The 27,006-nt window shown below is 38.6% G+C and overlaps 1 protein-coding gene across 1 annotated transcript in view; it reads right to left on the bottom strand.

Annotated features, from left to right (window-relative positions):
- Window positions 1-27,006, bottom strand: part of LOC101736178 (zwei Ig domain protein zig-8) — a 48,999-nt gene that overhangs the window by 20,706 nt on the left and 1,287 nt on the right. Inside the window, exon 2 of the mRNA XM_062674596.1 lies at window positions 11,016-11,171. Within this exon, the coding sequence (XP_062530580.1) occupies window positions 11,016-11,067 (52 nt within the window). The 5' untranslated portion in view covers window positions 11,068-11,171. The remainder of the gene's footprint in view (window positions 1-11,015; window positions 11,172-27,006) is intronic.

Here is a 27,006-nt window from a genome sequence, read left to right on the forward strand (position 1 = left end):
ATGCGGGCGCCACACGCACATCCGCTTGTAAAATCCTACACGTGCTCGCATCTCGACTCATTGCTAATTTGATATTGTGCGTTTTCGGTGGCCACGGCTTTTAATTTATTTATCAGGGATCTAATAGAGGGTGCAACTATAAAAGGAACTCAAAAGTTATGAACGCACTGCTCCCTCCTGACTGAACATTTGTTCGCCCACCTGTACAGGTCAAACTGGAAAGTCCTCCAGGTCACCAGTAATCCTTCCTTGATAAAACAAAAGCCTTCCAGTTGTACAATGTAGAATGTACGCATCAAAGTGTAACGTCAAGTAAAACAGAAATGAGCGATAAAAAAAACAACTTCGGTTATTTCATTTTTCTAATTGCTTAGTTGTACGGAGGAGCTCAATCCTGGTGATAAACGGTTATTTGGGCCCAGAGACATGAACGAGGTAATGCTGCCACCCACCTGACTTGAATTCTAAGTCTCAATTTTAGTTTTTCACGACAACTGGCCCACCCTTGCTTGCTTCACAGCAGAAATAGGCAGGGTGGTACCTACCCGTGCGGGTTCACAAAACGCCCTGCCACCGGTAACTTATTAATTAAAAGATATTAATAATTAGCTAAATGTAGTTACAATATAATCTAACTTCATGGGACGATCATAAAATATAATTTCTCTCTTGCAAAGCGTATTTATTGTCACTTTATTTGTTATATAGTAGCGATGTGGCATTTTTATACCATTACCAAGCATGAAAAAATACAGATAAATGTAATTTGTGACCAAAGAAACAATTTCTCGCAAGCATTGAGCACTTTATCTACTACAACCCCATTGGACAATAAAGCAGTGAAGCTAATAATGTACTGTAATTATCCTGTACTGAATTTAAGGTTGTAAAAATCGTGTCGTGATCGCCGCGGGTGGCCGACGCGAAATCCGACACGTGCTCTTAATAAGCGCACACGTGCAAATTACAATATGAATATTATTACAATGCCATGATGTACAAACACGAAACTTTAACTGAAGTTAGTACGCACGCTACACAGAATGCTATTGAATTTTTTTTGCGATGTTATAAGGATAGTACTTAAAGATGCATAATACACCTACTTAGTTGGAATAATCTCTTAGGCTACCAGGGAATGAGTAGGGGATAAAAAGACATGTATTGTGAAAACAGAGACCTTGGAACTCATGTCTCAAGGTGGGTGGCAGCATTTACATTGTAGATATCTATGGACTCCGGTAACCCCTTAACACCATGTGGGCCGTGAGCTCGTCCATTCGTAAGCAATAAAAATAAGACAATCACTATACCATAATATCGAAAATCCTTCCCTTGTTCGATAATCCTGTGCCCATTTATATGGAAGCCGATAATTTACAATTCATTTGAGAAATTTACTTCTAAACAGGGCATAGATATGTGAACTTGCGCTCATGAATACCTCAGTCTACTCTATCGGCTTCAACGTGCTCTTGTTACCACTTAATACCGGGTAGGCCGTTCGCCACCTCGACGACTACACCGGTCGAACATTATCGGGTGAGTAGCGAGCTTGGTTGCAATATTGACCGCGGAAACACTTCCTCTTTATCCGGGTTCTGTCTCGGGCAGGGTGTAGGGGGAGTCGTTTAGTGGGAAAGCCTTTTTCGGTCCTGATTTTTGTTACTCGGGTCAAAACCCGAGTAACCTCGTAGGTGGTTCAGTCTCGACCCGAAAAAAAACAATTAAGCAAATTCTTCTGCTGAGGAGCAGGTTGTAGATGATATTAGGAAGTTGTTAATGCAATTAAGATGATGATATCGAGTCCCAAAATCGCTGGTTGCAGTATTTACGGGCTCTGGAACAGAATACCAGAGCCGTATTCATCTGCACATCTTCGTCAAAGAAAACTGTTATTGTCATTTAAATGATCGCCCAAAATAAACAGTAAAAATTTATTTCGAAAACATCAAACGCTCAAAACCCAACAGTTTCGCGTCGGAACATACAGCACGCGGCTGCCGCCTCGGACATTCTTTGTTTAGACAACAGGAAATATACACTCGTTTGAACGGTTGAGGTTAATAGTCGGTTTTTAGGACTTGATTACTCAATAGATATTAGTGGTCGCGTTCGTGATGTTCTTGTGAAATTGAGGCGGCCTAATAGGTCGTTGCTTTCCAACACAAATGAAATGCTATACATCTCCTGCGCTCTCAGAGTAACTTTTTTTTCGCTCGAATGGGTTCGTTTGCCTACGTTTGCTGTTAGGGGCGCTGTTCCAACTGCATACAACATTGGGTTAACTTTTACGCTATCGAGAACGTTAAAAAACTCGCACTAACCACACTGGTAGCCTAAGAGGCTATTCCAAGTACGCCCGGATGGGTAGGTGAGCTCACAGGGCGTAACCTGAGAGAATTTGCTAACACTAGCCCTAACAAGAACAGTGCTTTTCAGAATCGACTACCGGATCTGAATCGCGACCTACTGAGAAGATCCGGCGAGAAACTCAGTGGGCTGTATCTATGGGAACATGACATCTCTAGATGTGGCACAATGCCATATAGAGGAGCTGAGGAGCTTCAGTTGTAGTGGTTTTCGGATTATGGGCACGAGTAGACACAGTCATCCAGCCTGTGTACGTCGCGAAGCAACATTGTAGATATCATATGTTGTGAGCACACAAGGCTTAGTTTAACTTCCTGCTTATTGCGTTAGATATAGGTTTCAGTTTGGAGGATGAGATGACCGTGGCGGTAATAGTGTAACCATTAGATGCACATTATTTTTTTATGTTTTTTGACAAATTACATACGGCCGTCTGGCCTCAGGATTCCCTGTATTAAACTGTAGGAAGGCTTAGATGACGAAAAGAAGATCTTCCACCGAGCGGGTGATATTTGCTCGGTAGACCGACGGTCCGTATGTTGTTCGGAACTTGTATATATGCAAGCTTATCTTGAAAATGTCGTAAGCGAGATTCAGGCATCTGTCAAATATCTTGCGTTGTATAATAGCTACCCGCCACAAAACGAACAAGAGACTGATATACTAACATTCTCGTGTGAAAAAAAATCTGTTCGCTAAACTAATGTTTACCTGACGTGGAAATCGAAGTTAAGATCTTCAGTCAAGGAATCAAGGCCGCTACCTTACTGCACTATCGAGTAATTATTAATTAGATGGTAACTTTTTAAAGTTTAAACTTATCTGCAGAATAATTAAGCCCTAGTCTGTCTTCTAAAGCATCGGCACTATCCTAGTCACCTTATAATTACCGATTATAACAAACATCACAACAAAACAAGCGTTCACAGCAAATTCGAGAACATATTGTGAAATGCCATCGAAAGTGGGACCCAATTAGTTGAGTTGTGACACCGCAGAGATGAGCCCGCGTTTTCTGGAGCACACTCAAACCGAAATATACTGATCACCGTCAGCTGTCACCGACACACAAACTAACGCATGTGTGAGCTTTCTATCCACGACACTCACGTAGGCAACCAATCAAAGCTCTTTAATCGGGGCTTATGAAGATTAGCCCTAAAATTCCTGTTCGCTAAAAATATATTTGTGTCAATCATTTTGAAGTGACAAAAATTGAGTTTGGTGTAGTTTTCATCGCCCAGCCGCAACGCTTCTAAATCGAAAAATTTTGAGTCGGCAGAGGATTGATGTGGGAGTTCGCATGACGCCTGTCAACCAGTGCAAGCTATATAAAACGTACTTTTGAGCTCTCACATGAGACTAGGCCATATCGTGCCTCTCCTGGAATTTGGGGATGAAATTTTACGGGTGGTAGAACCCCTTGTGAGTCCGCACGGGTAAGTACCACCGCCCTGCCTATTTCTGCCGTGACGCAGTAATGCATTTCGGTTTGAAGGGTGGGGCAGCCGTTGTAACTATACTGATACCTTAGAGCTTATATCTTAAGTTGGGTGGCGCATGTACGTTGTAGATGTCTATGGGCTCCAGCTACCACTTAACACCAGTTGAGGTCTGTGAACTCGTCCATCCATCTAAGCAAAAAAAAGGCTAAACAACACAGCAAGAACTCCAAGTCGCAATCTACTTCGTGGTAGAATTATCGATTGATTCGATTGTTCCTAATAATAGGGATTGATGATTGTATCGATTGTCCCTAACATCGATCTATGGTCCCTAATCATAGGGATCAATTAGTTTCAGAAAACCTTCACTTACGTAATAAAATACGTTTAAAATTTCAAACCGCAGCCCAAAGTTCAAGTTTCAAAAATATATTTTCATAGGAGCGTGAGAAGGGACTGTCATCACTAGCTGTCAACGAAGGACCACCGGCGGACGACTCCCCCTCGCCTCGCAGGATATTGTTTCTCAGAAGGATAATTAAATAATGCTCGCTTTTGTTACAACAAACTAGTCGCGTCAGTTAAAGCCGCAGTCACGTGTCCAATAAATTTTGTGAAATCATAATCTTCAAAGTTTTAGCGACATTTTGAAATTAAGGTACAGAGAATTAGCGCGCTTTCCAATGAAATGAGCTTGTCATAGAGATACGGTTCGTGAGGTCGCTTCGGTAGCAGACATAATCAAGGAGTCATACTTTTAAATAATCACATTCTATATCCTTATAGGTAGTATGGACGTGTGATGCGTAGAGAGAAGATGCATGTGACTAGGAGATGTATAGAAATGGTAGTGCAAAGTAGAGGGGGAAAAGGTCGACCGACGAAGATATGGATGGAGTATGTGAATCACGATATGAGAGTGAGAAGTGAGTGTTGAGATGACGGCTGTTAGAACAGAAAAATTAGCTGTGCCAACCCCACCTAGTGGGATAAGGTGGGGAAAAAGAAGAAGAAGAAGATTCAATATCTTTATTATGAACAAATCAAATTGCGAAACAAAACAATATGGTCCTACGGCTCAGGACTCTTCGCAAGCCTCTCTTGAGGAAAGACATGTCACAGAACTCGGGAAACACAGCGGAGGGATGGTACATGGTACAAAATATCTCTTGTAGCTCAGTAATTGCGGATAATAGATTATTCTAAGCATTCGTTAAAGTTCTAAATCACATCATACATAAGTAGTAAATTATTTCTTCTACTCTTCAATTAATCAATTTTAATTTGCGTAATTACTGGTGGTAGAACCTCTTGTGAGTCCGCACGGGTAGGTACCACCACCCCGCCTATTTCTACCGTGAAGCAGCAAAGCGTTTCGGCTTGAAGGGTGGGGTACCCGTTGTAATTATACCTTAGAGCTCATATTTCAAGGTGGGTGACGGCATTTACGTTGTAGATGTCTATGGGTTCCAGTGACCACTTAACATCAGGTGGGCTGGGAGCTCGTCCACCCATCTAAGCAATAAATAAATAAAAGTACTTTTTACAGAAATTAGGCTGATTCTTTCTGCACGGTAAATATTCTAATTCAGCAACAGATTTCAAACTAGAATCACACGAGACAAGCGTTCGAATTTAGTTATGAGAGACGTCTCATTATCTGGACCAGAACTGCAAGCGGACACCGGCGTCGCTCAACTATCGGCAAACTTAAGTTTGTATTCTCTGATATTCTCGCGTGTTTCTATTCGAATTTATTATATAGAGCATTCAACAAACCTTAACATATATGTACTTATAGATGCGGATGACTTATTAAGGAGTCGATTGTTACTTGTAGTCTGTGCGGGTAACCAGATTATACAAATGTATGCGTATGGACTGAGCGACCTGGCTTTTTTTCTGGCTTTTTTATTGCTGAGGTGGGTGGACGAACTCACAGCCCACCTGGTGTTAAGTGGTTACTGGAGCCCATAGACATCTAAAACGTAAATGCGCCACCCACCTTGAGATGTAAGTTCTAAGGTCTCAAATATATATTAGTTACAACGGCTGCCCCGCCCTTCAAACCGAAACGCATTACTGCTTCAGGGCAGAAATAGGCAGGATGGCGGTAATTACCCGCGCGGACTCACAAGAGGTCCTACCACTAGTAATTACACAAATTATAATTTTGCGGGTTTAATTTTTATTACACGATGTTATTCCTTCACCGTGGAAGTCAATTGTGAGCATTTGTTGAGTACGTATTTCATTAGAAAAATTGGTACCCGCCTGGGATTCGAACATCGGTGCATCGCTCAATACGAATGCACCGGACGTCTTATCCTTTAGGCCACGACGACTTTCTATATCGACTTATCGAAAAGTATTACAACTTTTCCGGATATGATGTTAACAACACCAGAAGCAGTAACCACAGAATTATAACTCCGGTACAGTTGCATCACCCGATACGAATGTCTTGTGCATGTCCTTTGTACCACAACTTCTAATCAAAATAAAAGGCATTGAATGTAAAGCGTTTTTGTAAAATAGACCAAATGATTTTCCTACAATGTCGCGTGACCGAGCGTCATTTGAATTTTAATAACCTATACAGTCCCAATGTTTTTCTGTGAAGGACCGAAATAGATCACACATCCGCGGCCGGTGGTGGCGCCTTCAGCCCGCGCTCTGAAGACATGGCGCCGTGATCACGCGCGCAAACAAACCCGCCGTGGAAACATTCAAAACAAATCAAAAATTGTTTTTTTTTATTCAACACTAGCAGCCCGCTCCGGCTCCGCTTGGGTCTATAACAAAAATTTCAACGATATTTGACGTTTTTATATTTTTTTAAATAAAAGAACACTTATTGCGGCATAACTATAACAGTTAGACATATGCTGTCGCGACATTTTTTGTAAATAATAATGTGTTCTACAAAGTCGTAGTATATTATTTTATTCTATAATCAATAGTTTTCGCAGGGCACGCGATGTAAAGAATATTTTAGGTAATTTTTTTACACCGTAGGTTACATTATTGGAATTTTAGTAAGGATCCCTAATTTTTTTCAAAAAATATTATAGCCTATGTCACTCAGGAATAGTGTAGCTTCCAAACAGTGAAAGAATTTTTCAAATCGGTTCAGTAGTTTCGGAGCCTATTCAATACAAACAAACAAATCTTTCCTCTTTATAATATTAGTATAGATATTATAAGTATAGATAAATTAAAGTACATACTCACAAAAACTGGCCTCCGTCCTGAGAAGAACTGGCAGGAAACTCAGCGGGCATGTCTTTTTTTAATTTTTTTTTTTTTTTTAATATTAGATTGTTTTTTAAATATTAATTTTTACAGTATATTATAACGACGCTAATGCGCCAACGCTGCGTTTCCTTTGATTCATTTTGATGTAATAATCGAGTGTATTTCGATATTGACATTAATCTACTCTCACTTTTGCTGTAAATCTGAGTACAACAAAACGACAAGGCTATTATTTATTTGAAGTTTAGCTTAACTAGTAAATGTTGGCAACGCTTCCATGTGATTGTCGTAAAATATGCGAAAAATCCATTTGTCGAAACTACTCACACCAACTCGAATACTTTTTATTTATTTATTATTTATTGCCCTTGTAGGCAGACGAGCATACGGCCCACCTGATGGTGAGCGGTTACCGTCGCCCATGGACTTCAGCAATGCCAGGGGCATAAAACCAGGCCGGCAAACTTACCAGTAGTGCCAACAGCAAGACTGAATCTTAAAATCGACACGCGAACCCACGGATCACATACAAATAAACATGATAATAACAAAAATTACCTACTATTTATAGAGATATTTTAACGTTGAAATATCTAACTCCTGATATATTATTTATTCAAACCTTCCATTTGATTATTCAATACCGAATTCACTATGCCGTATTGTACGCCCCACGACAAATTACCCACACGAGATACCATTGTCGATTAGTCATCGCGTCATGTTGTCATAGATCTCGTTGGACGAGAGGTGACCTTAGCAACTGAAGGATCTTGGTCCTGTTCTTGTTGCATTCGTTGAATTAGATACCTTACAAAATAAATCTATATCTATATCTCTATATATAAAAATTAATTGCTGTTCATTAGTCTCGCTAAAACTCGAGAACGGCTGGACCGATTTGGCTAATTTTGGTCTTGAATTATTTGTGGAAGTCCAGAAAAGGTTTAAAAGGTAGATAAATATGAAATGCTCGGAATTAAATAAAAATAACTATTTTGTTTTCCTTTGATGTGTCCCCCGTCGGACGGATTCCTTTTGTTTGTTTTAAGTTTATTTTATACAAAAGCTTAGGTATTTTATCTATCGATTGAGGCACTACGAAGTCTGCCGGGTCAGCTAGTTACTTAATAAAAACTAGTGTCACAACAGTTACCTCCATCACCCGCTGTAAAACTATATACCATTCGATCAGGCAGGCAGGCTAGATTCAGGACATAATTAATTTAAATTGTTTTGCTACTGATTTGTTTGTCTCCGTGAGGGGGTGGTGTGACGAAACCTTTGGTTCCATCACGCGCGTGCGCGGTTACAAAAATCCAGGAGGCCATGAACCCCGCCATAAGAAAACAGATTGTACATTTCTACATAAAAATAAACATTTTATTATTTTATTTAGAGCCGCTTTTATGTAAGCGTCCTAAACATGTGTTTGCTTCCGGTAGCCATGACAGAAAAAAACATTTAGTGTCGAAGCGAGAGCCTCCTCCTTTTTTGAAAGTTGATTGAAAAGACGAAAATCGTCTACATATAAAACAAACATCGGGAATTTGTGCTTATTTTATTGGGATGGATGTTCGTGCTTATAGCTCTCCTCAAAACAAACCATAAGGTTGAGTGCTCACATAAGTATAAATTTTTTTTCTCTACCTATAAGCCGGTAGCCTAAGTGGCTATTCCCGCTACGCCCGGACTGGTAGGTAAGCTCACGGGCTCACCCTGAGAGAATTTGCTAACACTAGCCTAGCAAGAGCAGTGCTTCGTAGAATCTACTACTGGATCGGAATCCAGTGAAATTCAGTGAGTTGTGGCAATGGGCTCGTTTGCTCGTCGAACTCTTCGTCTTAATCGACGAGTTCGACGAATAGGATAGTAGGAGAAGTAGCTTGAGGGACCGGTTACGCATACTCATCTCTACTTTATATATAAAAATGAATTGCTGTTCGTTAGTCTCGCTAAAACTCAAGAACGGCTAGACCGATTTGGCTAATTTTGGTCTTGAATTATTCGTAAAGTCCAGGGAAGGTTTAAAAGATAGATAAATATGAAAATGACCGGAATTAAATAAAAATAACAATTTTGTTTTTCCTTTGATGTGTCCCCCGTCGGACGGATTCCTTTTGTTTGTTTTAAGTTTATTTTATACAAAATTTTAGGTCTTTTATTTATTTATTGAGGCACTACGAAGTCAGCTGGGTCAGCTAGTCTATTAATGAAAACCGTGCAGTCAATTAAAATGTCAGTATCCTCTGGCCACAAATCTTGGTTAAAAATTAACTGTCCAACAGCAGTGATCAACGTTACAACTTTACGACTCCATTAACTAATCTAATTAATGTTTGACCTCTCCAGTTGCCAATGAACTTTCTAAAGCAATAGGTGTTAGCCATCCGTGGGGAACGCTTTTAAAAATGATGAATCAACTTAAAGTTGAAGATTCTTTGGCTCAGCGTATTTTGTTAACACGCTTTTATTAGCTTGGTATGTTTTTTTTATTGATAATGGAATCTCTGAACGTTATTTGCACCGACGTCCAACCGATGACAACACAATAATTGTATAATCTTGCTTTAATATCCTGATCTGTATCGACAGAAAAAAAAGTTGAAATTAAGTTACTGGTGGTAGGACCTCTTGTGAGTCCGCACGGGTAGATACCACCACTTTGCCTATTTCTGTCGTGAAGCAGTAATGCGTTTCGGTTTGAAGGGTGGGGCAGCCGTTGTAACTATACTGAGACCTTAAAACTCATATCTCAAGATGGGTGGAAACATTTACGCTGTAGATGTCTATGGGCTCCCGTAACACCAGGGGGCTGTGAGCTCGTCCTCCCATCTAAGCAACAAAAAAGTGCTAGTTCAGTTTGATATTTTTATACAATTTTATCTAATTGGTTTTACAGATTAGATTAGATTAGATTTGCTCTTGATTATTTTAGTATGAATTTTTACTTATAATTTTATTTTTTAAATCACCCCTTAAAGTGTGTCCTTTTAGTTTTATCAATTGGTTCTTTTTTTCTTTCCTTCATCTGTTTTAAATATAAAAGACAGCGACACAACGGTAAGCTAAACAAGCGTGGATCATGTAACACGATGTCAAAGCAAAATGGCATCTTAATAAAAAGCGGCGTAACCAAAACTGACCTGCGGTTGAACGTATCTAGATCTGTTTGATTGCGTCCGCTACTTTGTCCTTACGACTATAAGTAAATAGTTTAATTCATTTTGATAATATTAAACCATAACAAAATCATAGGCGATTCAAACATGCTTGACAGCTTTAAAAACGAAAATCATGATAAGGAACCGATGCGCTTGATATGCGCAGAAAGACAGATCTCTATAATTTAATTATATAAAAAATTATATAAAAAAAAAACTTAATTCAGACCATCTTAAGTCCATATTATGTTGTAAGTAGAGTAATACTTAGAACTATGTTAGTAAAATTAAAATTAAAATTAGCAAAATTATTAAAACATTTAAACATTTAACTCATAAATCTGCGTTGCTTTGAGGCTCCAGGTACATGGGTATGTATATGAACCCAGTGTCTCAAAAGAGCACATTCGGGTTTATTACCTATAACCATCAGGATATTGTTATTATTATTACTTATAACACAGTTCGATTCTAGAGCAAGCTGGTTTTTCATCTTATTCTATCCCGGATGCCTTTCTTAATGAAACTCCAAAGTTTCGGGATCAAAATTAAATGAACACCAAAAATAATACACAGCTACTGTTCTTTGCTACTTACTGCCTTTTGTACTTGTGAGCCGGACTTTTAGTGGATTACCTACCGGCTCTGGCATCTAATTCATTAAAAATTCAGCATTTGAGTATTTCCACTTAACATATATTACCCAATTTCGATAAATAAATACGCGAAAAGAAGTCATACATGCAGATTATGATTTGTTATAATATCAACTCACCGGCAAGCGTCGGTAGCGCGGCCAACATCAACAAACGCACGCACGCACACATGTCCGATGACGTCACAATACGCACGACACTGATGTCAGAAACGGTCACTGTTCTTGCACTTTAAGCTGGAGAGGCTCGTAGTACATTTCATATATATTTTGTACCTGAAATTAATGAAAATTTTGTAGGTTATGTCCAATAGACTAGAAAAGACAGTGGCCTGGCAATACCAATAGCTCGATCAGCCCACTGAGCTTCTCGCTGGATCTTCTCAATGGGTCGCGTTTCCGATCCGGTGGTAGATTCTGCGAAGCACTGCTTTTGCCAACGTTAGCAACATTCCCAATTTGAGCCCCATGCGCTCACCTACTCGCCCAGTTACGCTGACATAGCCTCTCAAGGCTATCTTAGGTAAGGAAAAAAAACCAATAGTCCCAGTGGTCAGAGGCGGCTGTAACTACTTAACATAGAGTGAACTGACTGCTATTGTCTCTTTGATAGCAACGAAAACCTGACAGCCCTCTGTTTCGACTTCATTGAAAATATGATCCTCTCTCAACCTAAATCACCTGATAAGTTCGGGGCAATTTCCTTATTGCCCTTTAAGGCAGATGAGTATACGATGGTGAGTGGTTACTGTCACCCATCATCATCATCCTATAGCAATCTACTGCTGGACACAGACCTCTCTAATTGCACGCCACGACCCTCGGCTTCTCTCATCCAGATTTTTCCACCCAAGGACGTCAGCAATGCCAGGGCCAAAAGTTAAGTATTGTAATGTAATGCAGTATAATAAGTATGTAAACAATACAATGGTACGAACCCATTATGTAGCTAATAGAAAACTATTTTTATGTGCCTACAATATTTAATATTCTCTATCTTCCCCGAGACAGCAATGGCGTGAAGACAACATCAACGGAAATTTAATTAGGTACGTGATATTATCAAAAACTCAATATGTATTATCAGAAACATCTATAATCAAATAATTAAAATTGACCAGCTGACCATAACAATAATTATTATGGGTGTATCACCCTAAGATACAAAAGACCGTAGGGTTAACAGAACTATACCTTTTATTATATACTTTACCCTCAAGTCTGAGGGTGGTGGTTATAAGTTTATGTTATAACACTTCCTACAATAAGCATACATTTTGTTAAAACTAATTATTTTAAAGATACCTTGATAGATCCACCAATTTTATCATGATTACAAGCTTTTCATACCGCGGCATTTAGATAAGTAGTTGACTTCAAAAGTGCAAGTGCATCCATTTTAATCATCATTTTTCTTTCGACATCATACTTATCTAAAGTTATTTTTATTTATTTTGTCTACCCATTTGATTGTCCGATCGATTATGTCCGAAGGGTGCACCGAATCAGGCTAAGAAACATTTTATCCGGAATATTCAGTTTTATGTATAAAAAATGAGACAGAAACTTACAAAGGGATAAAGAATTGGATTTTTTTTATTCCTTGACTTTTAAATAATTTCAGCTCTCTTTCTAAGCTCTTAATTACATGAGTTTAAGACCGCAAGCATATTTACTAAAGTCATTGGAGGAGGAGAAGACTAAATGATCTTTAAAAATATATCTATATATATAAAAATGAATTGCTGTTCGTTAGTCTCGCTAAAACTCGAGAATGACTGGACCGATTTGGCTAATTTTGGTCTTTAATTATTTGTGGACGTCCAGAGAAGGTTTAAAAGGTAGATAAATATGAAAATGTTCGGAAATAAATAAAAATAACAATTTTATTTTTCCTTTGATGTGTCCCCCTTTGGACGGATTCCTTTTGTTTGTTTTAAGTTTATTTAAAAAAAGTTTAGGTATTTTATTTATCGATTGAGGCACTACGAAGTCTACCGGGTCAGCTAGTAATGAATAAAATACAACTCATTACAACTACCGCTGCCTTAACATCGTATCTTTATATACATTACTATATTACGAAAGATTAAAAGTGTTCGCTCCAACCCTACTAGAAGGCGTCTCCGGATGATGACAGCTCCCGTGACGTTATTTATTACACTGACCCCGGACGCAGGGATATATCATTTTTAATTAATTAAATAAATCAACTCCTCGGATATCCACTGAGGCTTTATAGTTCGGTTTGGATAACGATTATTTATTTATAATAGAACAACCAGAGTCTTCGAGCTCGAAAGCTGAATTCTATTATTTTTTTGACACATCAATCATATAGCATATCAACATAGTTCATTCACACTTATACACATTCGTCAAAATCACAATATACTTTATTTAAACTTTATTTTGAAGTCGTCGTGGCCTAAAGGATAAGACGTCCGGTGCATTCGTGTTGAAGCGATGCACCGGTGTTCGAATCCCGCAGGCGGGTACCAATTTTTCTAATGAAATACGTACTCGACAAATGTTCACGATTCACTTCCACGGTGAAGGAACAACATCGTGTAATAAAAATCAAACCCGCAAAATTATAATTTGCGTAATTACTGGTGGTAGGACCACTTGTGAGTCCGCGCGGATAGGTACCACCGCCCTGTCTATTTCTGCCGTGAAGCAGTAATGCGTTTCGGTTTGAAGGGTGGGGCAGCCGTTGTAACTATACTGAGACTTTAGAACTTGTATCTCAAGGTGGGTGGCGCGTCTACGTTGTAGATGTCAATGGGCTCTAGTAACCACTTAACACCATGTGGGCTGTGAGCTCGTCCACCCAACTAAGCAATAAAAAAAAAAAAAAAAAAAACTTGAAAAAAAATCACAGTTTTACCGAAACCTATAATTAGAACGAACTCATATGGACACATGATATGTGACGTTCGAAAAAATTCTCCTGACATTTTGAATTAAATAAAAATAAATAATCTTGAATCCCATGAGAACATTGACACCAAACCCTAAGAGTTCCACTTCAGTGCAACGCCACATGAAACTCATTACTTTTTACGGCTTATAAAGTATTGAATACTCACAAATTATCAATTATAGTACTAATAAAATGTTTTATGAACGATTTTATGTTGGAATCGATTCTTTGGATTAGTTATTTTATTAAAAGTCTCAATTTTCACAGGAGTAGGAGAGTAACAAGCAATGCTAATCGTAAATTGGGAAATGAGGACTATCTATAAATCAGACTTTTATTATGACTAAGAACAGTATTTAAGCTTTAAATAGAGCTACAGTCCGCCTATAAACAAAATGTCATTCTAGAATGTTCGGGAACTACAGCGAAATTAGAATTAAAATAATAGAAAATTAGGATAAATTTCAGAGCGTATCATTTTAACGTGTCGTCACACAGCTCGTAAAATATTCTTTAAAAAAATTTACAATCTTTTAATGTCACAGTGCTGAGTTTGCGCGGTAAAAAAAAACTCACAGAATAACTTGAGGCGCCTGAAGATTACATAACACGCTATTGCAGAGGAATGCCTGCGTGTAATTTTTGTAGAAATAGTAAATGGACCGTCGATAATATAACTAGCAACATGGATGTAGGACAGAGATTTAACATTCAGTAATATTCTTAAATTCCCTCATAACCTTATTACTTTTATAATTCATATAATTGAAGACAGATTTCTCATTTAACGGTCCACTTTTATACGGATAGATTTAAATTTGGTACAGAAACATGCTAGACTCTGAAATGACATTGACAAATTGTTTTGTGCGGATTGTTTTTAAAAATTAGATTTATTTTTTAAATTTAGTTATTTTTTTGGTATTCTTTTGATAGAGAGATATTTAACAAAAAAGATGTGTGGTGTCGTGGGACACCGGATATGAACGAAGTTTCATATAAAAAAAAAAAGAATTACGAGAAAAAAATCGCGGGGTGAAATATCGCGAAATGTTAAAATCGCGAATGAATATGTGCGAAAAACAATGCCTTATTCCACGGACTTTTTCTTACGGTTTTTACTATCACATTTTTTTCAGTTCGGTCGCGCAGCAAAAATCGCGCGGTGAAATATCGCTGTGCGGAAAACAAGGCCTTATTCCACGAACTTTTTCTTACGGTTTTACTATCACATTTTTTTCAGTTCGGTCGCGCAGCAAAATCCCTATCTCCTCCAAGCCTGCCGTAAGGAACTTTGTTCCAAAAACTCAACATTCCTTCGTTAGTGAATTTCGGTTTTCGGATCAACTTTTCTCCCCTCAATAATGGCGTTGAGTACAAAATTAGTCTCGAACAAACAACAGCCAATACTTGTATGCTAAGAATGCAGGTTCGCACATTCCGATACGTATTGTAGCTTCACAGCTTCGGAACAGCATCTGCGCAATCGCAGCCACAAAAAGTAAACGTAAGTAGGGTTGTCAGATACCGATAATAGTTTGAAAAGTATACTTTTGTTTGTTTGATCATATTGTAGGGATTCTAGAAAATTCGAAAAATATATCCAGCTATGTTAATGTTAACACTACAGACTTTTGGCATAATGTATATCTCTTAACTTAAATTCTTCTAAGTTCAGAGGCACTCTCACGAGCGATTTTGCTAAATTCGGATCCCGAACTTTTGATTTTAGTTTAAATAGGTATTTTTATTTTTCTTCCTTTTTTCCTTTTTGTTATTTTTATATTATTAGTGTGTACATATTTTGAAGAGATGAACTGTGTAGTGTTTGTTACACATAAGGGTACACTTAAGTGATTGTCAAATCTTTATATATGTATATATATATATATTTCTTCTGTACGTGTGTTTGTCACTGAACTCCTCCTAAACAGCTAAACCGATTTTAATAAAATGTTCTTTGTGCCTTCAGGTGGATTCGAGAGTGGTTTAGATTTACAAATCAGCCCGGCAGTTAGCGCAGCAGTCGGTATCAAGGTTATTTATCTTTCTTAGAAAAAATTTATATGGCAAAACAACGTTTACCGGGCCAGCTAATATACATATTATAGATTTACAATTCACGGCTGTTGGTATATACTTGGATATAGATAATTATTTTTTCTCCAAATAAAACTAAATATATAGTAACAATGACGTCTAAAAAGAGGCGTTAAAGTAATTTGATAAATTCAGGCATGTCGAAAATTTTACACAATTGTTTTAAATGTTTCCATCTTTTCTTTTTCACTATCACACCGACCAGCATTGAAAACCACTGAGTTCATGCACAATGTGCTCTTCAATACAAATTTTGCAACGTACTTTGCACGAAATCCCTTCCATGGTATATATCAGCGCTAGAGCATGTCACTCTCCAGCAGTCCCGTCAGCACAGCTAGACCTGCCGCAAATGACTCTCCCTAAACATTTCAAGAGAGACAGTGAGTGAGTACTTGTGGTGAGGAAGCATCATGTCGAGGAGCTATTGAGAATTGCTGATATCCCTGCGAGATGCTGACCACCAAAAGGAAACAAAAAATATATATATAACAGGGAATCATCGCCGAATTTCGTTGCTAAATTATAAAAAGGGTAATTCTACCCAGATTCAACCTAGAAGATTCGGGGCTTGTATTACGCTACCTTCTAACTTCTACCACTTTTTCTAACATATCCCATATATATATTTTTTTCTATTTTGCATTCTATTTATTTCAATAATAATTTCCAACCTACCATGGAGTTCATCAGTCCTCCGTGAAAATTATTAAAATTTTTAATTCAAATTTATTAAAAATTTTTTTCTATTTTTTCGTTAGATTTTCTATAAAAGCGTATTTTGTTAGTTTTTTTAAACTATTATTTCTTTTTCATGTTTTAGTTGAACTTCATTTTTTTTTTATATTGAATTGTCATCGGTCCTTATTAAGTATACCAAATTTCGAGTTAAACCGAAGGGGGTCAAAATCATGTTCAAAGATTCCGTTACAAACATACATACATACGTCTGAAGCTAATAAAAGCGTATTAATAAAATGAGGAACATAAATATTCACAGTAATCAGTTCAAAAGGCTTTCTTAAATCATTTAGTTTTCAAATCGCTGTAATTGATGTAAATATAGCCATGTCAAAGTCCCGCGCAGCTGGCAACTCAGAAACCTAAGCTTATTTCAGACACGCGCGCGCAGGAAACAAAGAGTACATAAAAACAGATACGACATCTGTACCGTAGTAATGATAACTCCTTCTTTTTACACTCATTTTGAACTGTAAATAAAAAAATATTCATAGCAATTGGTTTTTTTTTCACGCAAAAACATCAGTATCCAATGTAGTTCGATTTTTGTGGCACATTTTGGACTGGTTTTTAGACTAATTATACACTTTAGATGTATAGATACAGCCGATCTATCTTGGGCTTCAGCCCCTGAAGCTACGAAACTGTCTTGCGATAGCTACAGAAACTTAATTAGGAGAGCCTAAATACCCTGGAGCCCTAAATAATACTACTGGTAAGCCAGTACATTATTAATATTTTACGTAATTAGGACTGGGCAACTAATCCGGTAAACTGCATTTTAATCTAGGGAGAACGAAGACACTTCTGTTAAAGACAAGCACAACTTAAGCAATGAAAGAGGATCAGTCTTCGGTCCGGATTCCTGTGCCGAGGACGTCAAGGCTATACTTGAAAATGTAACCCAATTTCTGATAGACTTGAACTTTTTTTCTTCTACCTATTCGCTGGTAGCCTAAGAGGCTATTTCAGCTAGAATTTCCTAACACTAGCCCTAGCAAGAGCAGTGCTTCGCAGAATCTACCACCGGATCAGAATCGCGACCCACTGAGAAGATCCGGCGAGAAACTCAGTGGTCTGTGTCTATGGGTAAGATTTGAACCTGGACAAATATCTAGTACGGCGTAATCACAATAGATCAACATATGCTGGTCGATCACATTTAGAAAGCTTGGCGATTGTCTTATCGTTTAGCGGTGTTTCTTCTCTTGCTACCGTTCGTTAAATCATGTTAAGTAGGTAGGTACTTGTTTTAGAAAAAAATACCTTTTCTAAATTTCGAACATCACAGTCGCGGTGCTCCGTAGAAGTGTATCGGGCGTCTTACTCCTTAGATCAACATTTGGCTCTTTTAGATATTTTGAATTGTAATGTTGACGCAATCGCGGCCATATGTTTAATTTCGGGGAAATTGTCTTTTTAATGACCCATTTAAGTGGAGGATGTGCTCGAGGCATATGGTCAAAAGATATTGAGTCATCAATGCTCATAAATTCAATGGAACAACTGATGTTTTTATTAACTTATACATACTTTAAGTTCGGTTATCGCGTTTTGAAAAAAATTATCTAAAATCCATTGCTCGCTCAATAAGAAGCATTGTAGTGTTTTTTTTTTTATTGCCTTTATAGGCAGACGGGCATACGGCCCACCTGATGGTGAGTGGTTACCGTCGCCCATGGACTTCAGCAATGCCAGGGGCAGAGCCAAGCCGCTGCCTACCGCAAATTACATAACCAGGTGGATTGAGGATCCAGAGGTGGATCGAGACTCATGGTTTGTAGCATTTTAATAATTTTACTGGCATTACGTGACATTGTCTTTTCAGACGCAGACAGTGACTCGCTGATGTCTATGGGCGACGGCGATCACTAACCATCAGGTTCCAAATTTTTGGGAATGAGAACTTTACATGTAAGTCGTCGTGGCCTAAAGGATAAGAGGTCCGGTGCATTCGTGTTGAGCGATGCACCGGTGTTCGAATTCCAGGCGGGTACCAATTTTTATAATGAAATACGTACTCAACAAATGTTCACGATTGACTTCCACGGTGAAGAAATAGCATCGTGTAATAAAAAGCAAACACGCAAAATTATAATTTGCGTAATTACTGGTGGTAGGATCTCTTGTCAGTCCGCGCGGGTAGGTACCACCACCCTGACTATTTCTGCCGTGAAGCAATAATGCGTTTCGGTTTGAAGGGCGGGACAGCCGTTGTAACTATACCGAGACCTTAGAACTCATATCTCAAGATAGGCGGCGCATTTACGTTATAGATGTAGGCAGGTGTGAAGGTGGGTGGCGCGTTTACGTTGTGGATGTCTATGGGCTCCGGTAACCACTTAACAGCAGGTGGGCTGTGAGCTCGTCCACCCACCTAAGCAATAAAAAAAATATATAAAAAAATGGGCTTCAGTAACCACTTAACATCAGGCGGGCTGTGAGCTCGTCCAACCGTCTAAGCAATAAAAAAAAGAATTCAACGAATTTCAATTTACGTATATTTACGAGTGCGCAACAATATTGCATTTGAACGGTTTTACGGTCGGTCCGTTCGTGGCGCTAATGTTTATGACTGCACTAATATTTCATTAGGCTGAATGTAGTGTGTGTGATTCGTATGCAATTCAAGCATAAACATATTTGTTTGTACAAAATTTTGCTGCAAATGTATCGACAAGAAATTATAGGAAAGTGAAATATTCGTTTTTTTTTTTAAATGATAAATAAAATGAGGGTTAAAATATGCAATTCTATTTAAAGTCGAATAATAGCTTATTTATTCTTCAAATCAGAACGCATATCTCGTAACAGAAAAGACTAAAACGGTTCTGAGGACCATCCCATACCGACTAATCCCTAAATAATGTATAATTACACAGAGAGGCAATCAGTCTTTGATAACAACGAAAGATCTGAAGGATATTCCGTTGTTTCACGGTTCATTACACTATGTCGAAAGTTAATTACAGGCTTTTTGCTTTTCAACACATTACGAAATTGTCGAATTCAACGAACCAATTTTCGGAACTCCGTAGCTCCAATACATTTCTCAGAAGTTCGTTCGTTTAAAACGACGCCGTCGGCTTGCTTCCTGGTAGGTAATGCGTACCGCGAGCGCTAACCACCATTTACTGCTGATAGAGCATGTTTAGCCCTGCACAGGAAGGTAGTATCAAGCCTGTAGGATTACAGGTAGCGACAGCAAAGTTAGCAGGCTAAAGTGGCAATGGGCAGGTAACGAACCAGCGACGCCAGGGGGGAGGAAAGTCCTCGAATGGAAGCCGTGGATGGGTTCCAGGAGTGCTGGGCGTCCTCCAACCAGGTGGACCGACGACTTAGTGCGCACGGCGGGAAGTCGTTGGATGCGGAAGGCGAAAAATTAAAAAAATAATCTAATATTAAAAAAAAAAAGACATGCCCGCTGAGTTTCTTGCCAATTCTTCTCAGGAGGGAGGCTAGTTTTTGTGAATTGGCGGTAGTTCTTTTGACGTTCAACAAGTATGTACTTTCATTTATGTTGAATAATTTTTTATTTATTTCATTTGTTTTGATTTGCAGGACCGCATTCTGCGGGAGGCATTGGGGAAGGCCTATGTTCAGCAATGGGCAGATAAAGGCTGATGATGACGCTATTGTACGGACAAAGTCGTATTGTCTTGTTCACACGTATAAAAAATTTTCGTTGGTTGGTGCTGAAAAAGCCCACTGAGTTTCTCGCCGGATCTTCTCAATGGGTCGCGTTTCCAATCCGGTGGTAAATTCTGAGAAGCACTGCTCTCGCTAGGGCTAGTGTTAGCAACGTCGTCAGGTTAGAGCCCCGTGAGCTCAACTACTCACCCGGAGAATCTAGCATAACCCGTCGAGGAGACTAGAATAGGTAGGAAAACAAGTGCTGAAAAATGGGATTTCGATCTCACACCTCGAAATGAGTAACAGCATTCACGTTGCAATATGTAATAGCTCTGGTAACCGTTTTACACCTGGAAGGCCAGCAGCTCATTGACATGTGTAATAAAAAAATAGCATGAGACGGGTTTGAAGACAGTTCTTTGTAGTAGGTAGTAGTTTAAATGGGCCCTGGTCTTCTGAGCGAACGACATGCCCGACTTCCAAAAAAAGCAATAAAATTACATAACATATTTATTTGAATGGCAAAATAATATATATTGTAATTGAACCTTCCTCCAAAGCGTGTCACAGACAAACCGACAAAATAAATTCACCGAATTTGCTTTTGAGCTGATAAAATTAATGTTATTTTGCTTTTCAATGACAATTGTATTGTTTTAACTAGCTATATTTCATTTACGGAGCTAACACCTTCCCCGACGTCGTTATACTGTTACGCTTTACTGCATTTAAGCTCTTTGATAGTTTTCTAAAGTCTGTATAAGGACGTTGTACGTTGTGTGGTATTTTGTTGAAGGGCATACGCTCTCTTGTCTCTTATGTAACTAGATTTTACTAGAGGTCCCGCAGTAGTTGAAATTCGACTATAATTAATTGAAATTGTAAGTTTGTACACTATTATGATTGTATTTTATACTTCTATAATCACAAATTTCGCCAAGACTACACTATAAAAAATATTAACAAAGACAAACAATATTTAATCTATTCTCAATTTGACAACAGACGTCAAGAACAAAAGCTTGACAATAAATAGTATGCATGCGTGTGTGCGTCAAATACATGGGTATGCAGTGTGTGTAACGTTTTTTTCATTGATTTAATGTATCTTTTATGCATTCTTTTAGAAAAATATTAGCCTTGTGCACTTCTTCTCTATATTCTCTATAAGTGTGGAAAATTTCATACTCCTCCGTCCGCGCAATTTTCGTAAAAAGGGATACAAAGTTTTTGCTTCACGTATTAATATATAGATATTACGAGTGCTCACGGACTATAGTCTTTTGTACCAATTGCGTTTACATCGTCCAGTAGCTTCCCACTTAAGCACCTCCGCAATCAACTAAACAAATCAGCAGATCATCTCAAATAACACAAGACCAAATCAAACAAGACCCTGATTACAAAACTCACGTAAATCTAACGTCTAACCTAATTCTCCCTGCCAAATGGGAATCGACGATATCAACGTATTCGGAGCAACGCTGAAAGATGAACTACGTCGGGTGAATAATACTTCGTGGGTTGGTTTACGTTCCGCGTGTGGCTTCACGTGGTAACAGGTGTGATTGAACTTTGTAAATATTTACTACATCTCGATTTATGGATTTTGTAAGGCTTAACATTTATTTTTACTTTCCGCTGTTAGCTGGGTAAAAACTTACCGTCGGTAGCTTTATTTATTGCTTATTTATTGGTTAGGTGGGTGGACGAGCTCACAGCCCACCTGGTGTTAAGTGGTTACTGGAGCCCATAGAAATCTACAACGTAAATGCGCCACCCACCTTGAGAAATAAGTTCTAAGGTCTCAGTATAGTTACAACGGCTGCCCTACCCTTCAAACCGAAACGCATTACCGTTTTACGGCAGAATTAGGCAGAGTGGTGGTACTTACCCGCGCGGACTCACAAGAGGTCCTGCCACCAGTACAAGAGGTTCTACCAACAGTACAAGAGGTCCTACCACCAGTACAAGAGCTTGTTAACTATTGCTGCCTATTTTGTATCTTGTTTCAAGATATTGCAATTGGGATTTTCATTATTACTTTTGAAGGCAAACAAACAGCTTAGTCGACCGTAGCCTAATAGATCGATCATTATCGTCGATAGTGACATATCCACGTACCGCAGAGAGCTTTTCAAACCTCCTTTGAGGGAATAACACTGTGAAATAAGTGATAGGAGGATTTCATTCGTAAGCTTTATCTTTCATTTTTCTAAGTGCATGAAACCATTATTTTATATTACCCTTGTAGGCAGACACAGCCCATCTGCTGGTGAGTGGTTACCATCGCCCATGGACTTCAGAAATGCCAGGGGCAGAACCAAGCCGCTGCCTGCTGGCTTAATTGAAAGTAATTCGTTGCGTCGGCTGGAAGGAAATCATAAAAGTGGCCAAAATTCAAGTTATACAATCAGGAATCAAACAGGCCTTGAGTTCGTCTGCGCGTTTACGTCAATTTAAAAAACGGTCCGGAGGCGCGTGGACAATGTTGAAATAGTTTAACCGGCAGTATGTTTGTTTGTTTGTTGTGCATTGAGGACGCGTGCGGCTATTTCTGAGCGCTATCGGAGGGACCGTAAATAGCACTCCCAGAATACCGCGCAAAGGTTAGCTAAATAACGCAGCGACGTGACAACGAAGCGTGGCACTCCTCATACAACGACCGGTGACAGCGGATACGCAAGTGGCTTTCATGTTACAGCGACGTCAATCCTGGTTTTTTTTATTTCTTAGGTTGTTGGACGAGCTCACAACCCATCTGGTGTTAAGTGGTTACTGGAGCCCATAGACATCTACAACGTAAATGCGCCACCCACCTTGAGATATAAGTTCTAAGGTCTCAAGTATAGTTACAACGGCTGCCCCACCCTTCAAACCGAAACGCATTACTGCTTCACGGCAGAAATAAGCAGGGCGGTGGTACCTACCCGTGCGGACTCACAAGAGGTCCTACCACCAGTAGAAGTGTAATGGTTTAGACTTGACGGTACTATCGTTCGAAGAACTGCAGTACCTTTGTATTTGAAAGGTATGACAGGCTTGTAGGGATACAATGTACGTACTGACAACAAAAACTAAACCCAACGATTGCCTTACTCCCGTAACATTCTAAGTTTTTGAAGTGAAAACTTCTTTAGAATCGTTGTGATTTCAAACCGGATGCAACGGAAAAAACGACAGGTAAGAGACACAAATACAAAAATGTGTAGGATGAAGCCAGCAAAGAATGAGACAGAAATATACATACCATTTAATACAGGGCCATCTGTGAGATTTTTTAATACTAACGTGTGTATGAAAGCTCTTGTAGTGAATTTTAATTTAGGATTATACGTGAAATTAAAATATCAATTCACAGAGGGCGCTACCTTACAATTATTTACTAATGACAAAATTTTACATATACTTAAGACGTTTAGGATAATTGTATTTTAATTTTGGAAGGTTTCACTTCTACCACGTGTGAATTGCACACATTTTTTTTTTTATTTCCATTAAATGCAGACGAGCATACGGTCCACCTGATAGTAAGTGGTTACCGTCGCTCATGGACTTCAGCAACACCAGGAGCAGAGCCAAGCCGCTGCCTACCGACCTTACCATTAAGTACTCTTCGTAATTCGTAACGTAATTTCAGGTGTTTAAATTTCAACTATAGTGACATGACTTTGGATCATGTGGATTGCAATGTTTGTAATATTTTAACCATGAAGAGCATTTAAAATGTGGGATTAAGCCTTAAAACTAGTATTATCTATCTATCTAAAATCGAAGAAAATATATAATATTGATATAAGAGAACTTTTTGAAACATTTCGAAGATTTGCAAGAACTTTGAAAAATACTTGGAAAATACCATAAGCAAGTATAGCAGTTATGGTACATCCGCGGTAGGGATGAGTCATCTTCTTTCTATTCACGTTATGCGGTCGTCTTATATTTTTTCCGGTTTTGCTCAACTCTTTGGCAGCACTAGGCTTACGGAAATCACTAAATTCCATTTTCCGGTCGCAGCGAACGAGATCTTAATATAAAGTTATTTACGACGGCCACGTGAGCACACATACAAAAATAAATTAATGTATCGTATAATATATTGCTGTAGTATTTTTTTATGATTTTATAATATCATCTTTTTTTATATTCTCCAGTTTCTTTGCGTGAATGTGATGTTGTGAATTTATTTTTGTGCACGTGTCGTGTTTACGTTCATGAGGTTGATGTGTTTCGGCTTGGAGCGATTGGCAGATGAGAATATTAGTTTCGCCCAGAATTTAATATTGTAGAAAAAAATATTTTATTTTTAACATTGTCGGCTGAATATGAATAGAATAGGAAGTAGTGGAGGTGATGCTGTCGTCTTTATTCTGTCACTACTAGACGCCTCACCAAAGTTCATTGAGTTATTTACTTCAGTTCTTCCTTATAATTTTTCATTCTTTGAGACTTAGTCTTTGTAACTATACTGAGACCTTAGAACTCATATCTCAAAGTGGGTGGCGGCATTTATGCTGTAGATATCTATGGGCCTCGGCAGCCACTTAGCATCAAGTGGGCTGTGAGCTCGTTCACCCATCTATGCAATAAAAATAAATAAATAAAAAACACTGCAATATGTCACCTTCCACCTAGAGCCATGACACATTAGAAAAATGGCCATTTTTACCTTTTGAATTAGAGTCCACGGTTGGTTGCGGAAAAGACGACGGTTTTTAATTAGTACGTCAAGAGGCATATGAACACACCCTCCATTTGAATGAATGCAGTCACCTCTGACTGTAAATACCCTCAGTTGAATTTAGCCTACAATTTCGTAAGTCTGTTAAATTTCATTGGCAGAAAAACAAGCCATAGCGTTCTGGAGACACCATAGAGTTCGAACTCGAGAAACCACGTGAAAGCTCCCAACCTTTTGTATCTAAAATCTCCATCGACGTAAAACTTTGGACTGTAAAGCGGACTGCGTCCTCTTCTCCCTCTCTACCTCGATCAATAAAAAAGCATAGCTCATAAACTAAATAAGCGCTTTCAAACTCAAAACCTAAATGAATCATCTTTAATTCTGATCATCTTCGTCAAGACGTTTGGCCGAAGCAATAAAATACACTTCTATCATCGGTCATCGATCCTATAGACACGTGCGCAAATTGATATTTGAAATATTAATTACTATTTAGATACAGCTGAGGTTAATAAAAGGAAGCAGCACCTTAACCACAAAAGTATTGCGTAGCATAGTTTAGGAGCTAAGACTGATGGTAGGACCTCTTGTGAGTCCGCACGGGTAGGCACCACCACCCTGCCTATTTCTGCCGTGAAGCATTAATGCGTTTCGGTTTGAAGGGTGGGGCAGCCGTTGTAACTACACTTGAGACCATAGAACTTATATCTCAAGGTGGGTGGCGCATTTACGTTGTAGATGTCTATGGGCTCCAGTAACCACTTAACACCAGGTGGGCTGTGAGCTCGTCCACCCATCTAAGCAATAAAAAATAAAAGTAAAAGCTAAAAGATGAAGCATTACAGTATTTTTCTTCTTCTTGAACCGGTGTCTACCCAATTCTAAGTGTAGCTCTCTTCACATCGATGAGTGAAAGGCCATTTGGTATAAGCGACATTTTCTTTAGAGGAGGGCCATTTAAATATTTAAAATTAGGAGAAAATATCCAAAAACTTCTTCAACTATTTGAATAGGGTAAATTTACCTAGTTGAAGTTCAATTAAAAATATCGAACTATTGATACTAATACCAAATAAAACGGACCTTTTATTACAAAGATAAATGTTGCGTACTAAGCGAAATATCGCTTAAATCAAATAGCTTTTCACCCCTCTGTTTAAAATACTTGTAAATATTATTATTTATTGTTATTACCTATTCACAGTAAGCCGTTAGAGTAATTTATTTATTTATAATTTATTTCAGTTTTTTTTTTAAACCATAACATTTTGTTAAGAAGAATTACTTAAAATCTATGTTAGTAACTTAAAAAATCTAACACATAAATAACATTACATACATTTTATATCATTACATTTTTATTTTATTTTTTTCCTTCCAAGTGCCTGCTGCAAAGGCTATTTATTAATCAGCAGTCCTTCGATCTTGCTCGATATGATTTTCAGAAGACTGTTGCCACTGTCTCTAACACCCTCCACGGTCTTTCCCGCGCGCTATGACATGTCCTTCTTCAAACGAGGCTTGTGGAGAGTATTAAGCGGTAGGCAGCGGCTTGGCTCTGCCCCTGGCATTGCTGAAGTCCATGGGCGACGGTAACCACTCACTATCAGGTGGGCCGTATGCTCGTCTGCCTACAAGGGCAATAAAAAAAAAACCACATAAGGACATTTACTGTGTTTATTTTTTTAATTACTTTTGTTGCGACGGGTCAACGAGCTCACAGCCTGATTGATGTTAGTTTTGTCACCGATGCCCATAGACATCACAACCTTGAGACATTAGCTCACAAAGTCTCAATAGTATTTATAATATCACGACTGCCCATCCCTCAAACCCGAGCATATAATCGCTTCGCGGCAGAAATAGGCAGAATTGTGGTCCTTCCTTTTTTCCCCTGCCGATTCGCTGGAAGCTTAAGGGGCTATTTCAGCTACGCCCGGTAAGTGAGCTCACGGGCTCAACCTGAGAAAAATTGCTAACACTAGTCCTAGCAAGAACAGAGCTTCGCAGAATCTACCACCGGATCG

This window comes from Bombyx mori, chromosome 21 (assembly GCF_030269925.1).
Source record: "Bombyx mori chromosome 21, ASM3026992v2".
Lineage (NCBI taxonomy): Eukaryota > Metazoa > Arthropoda > Insecta > Lepidoptera > Bombycidae > Bombyx > Bombyx mori.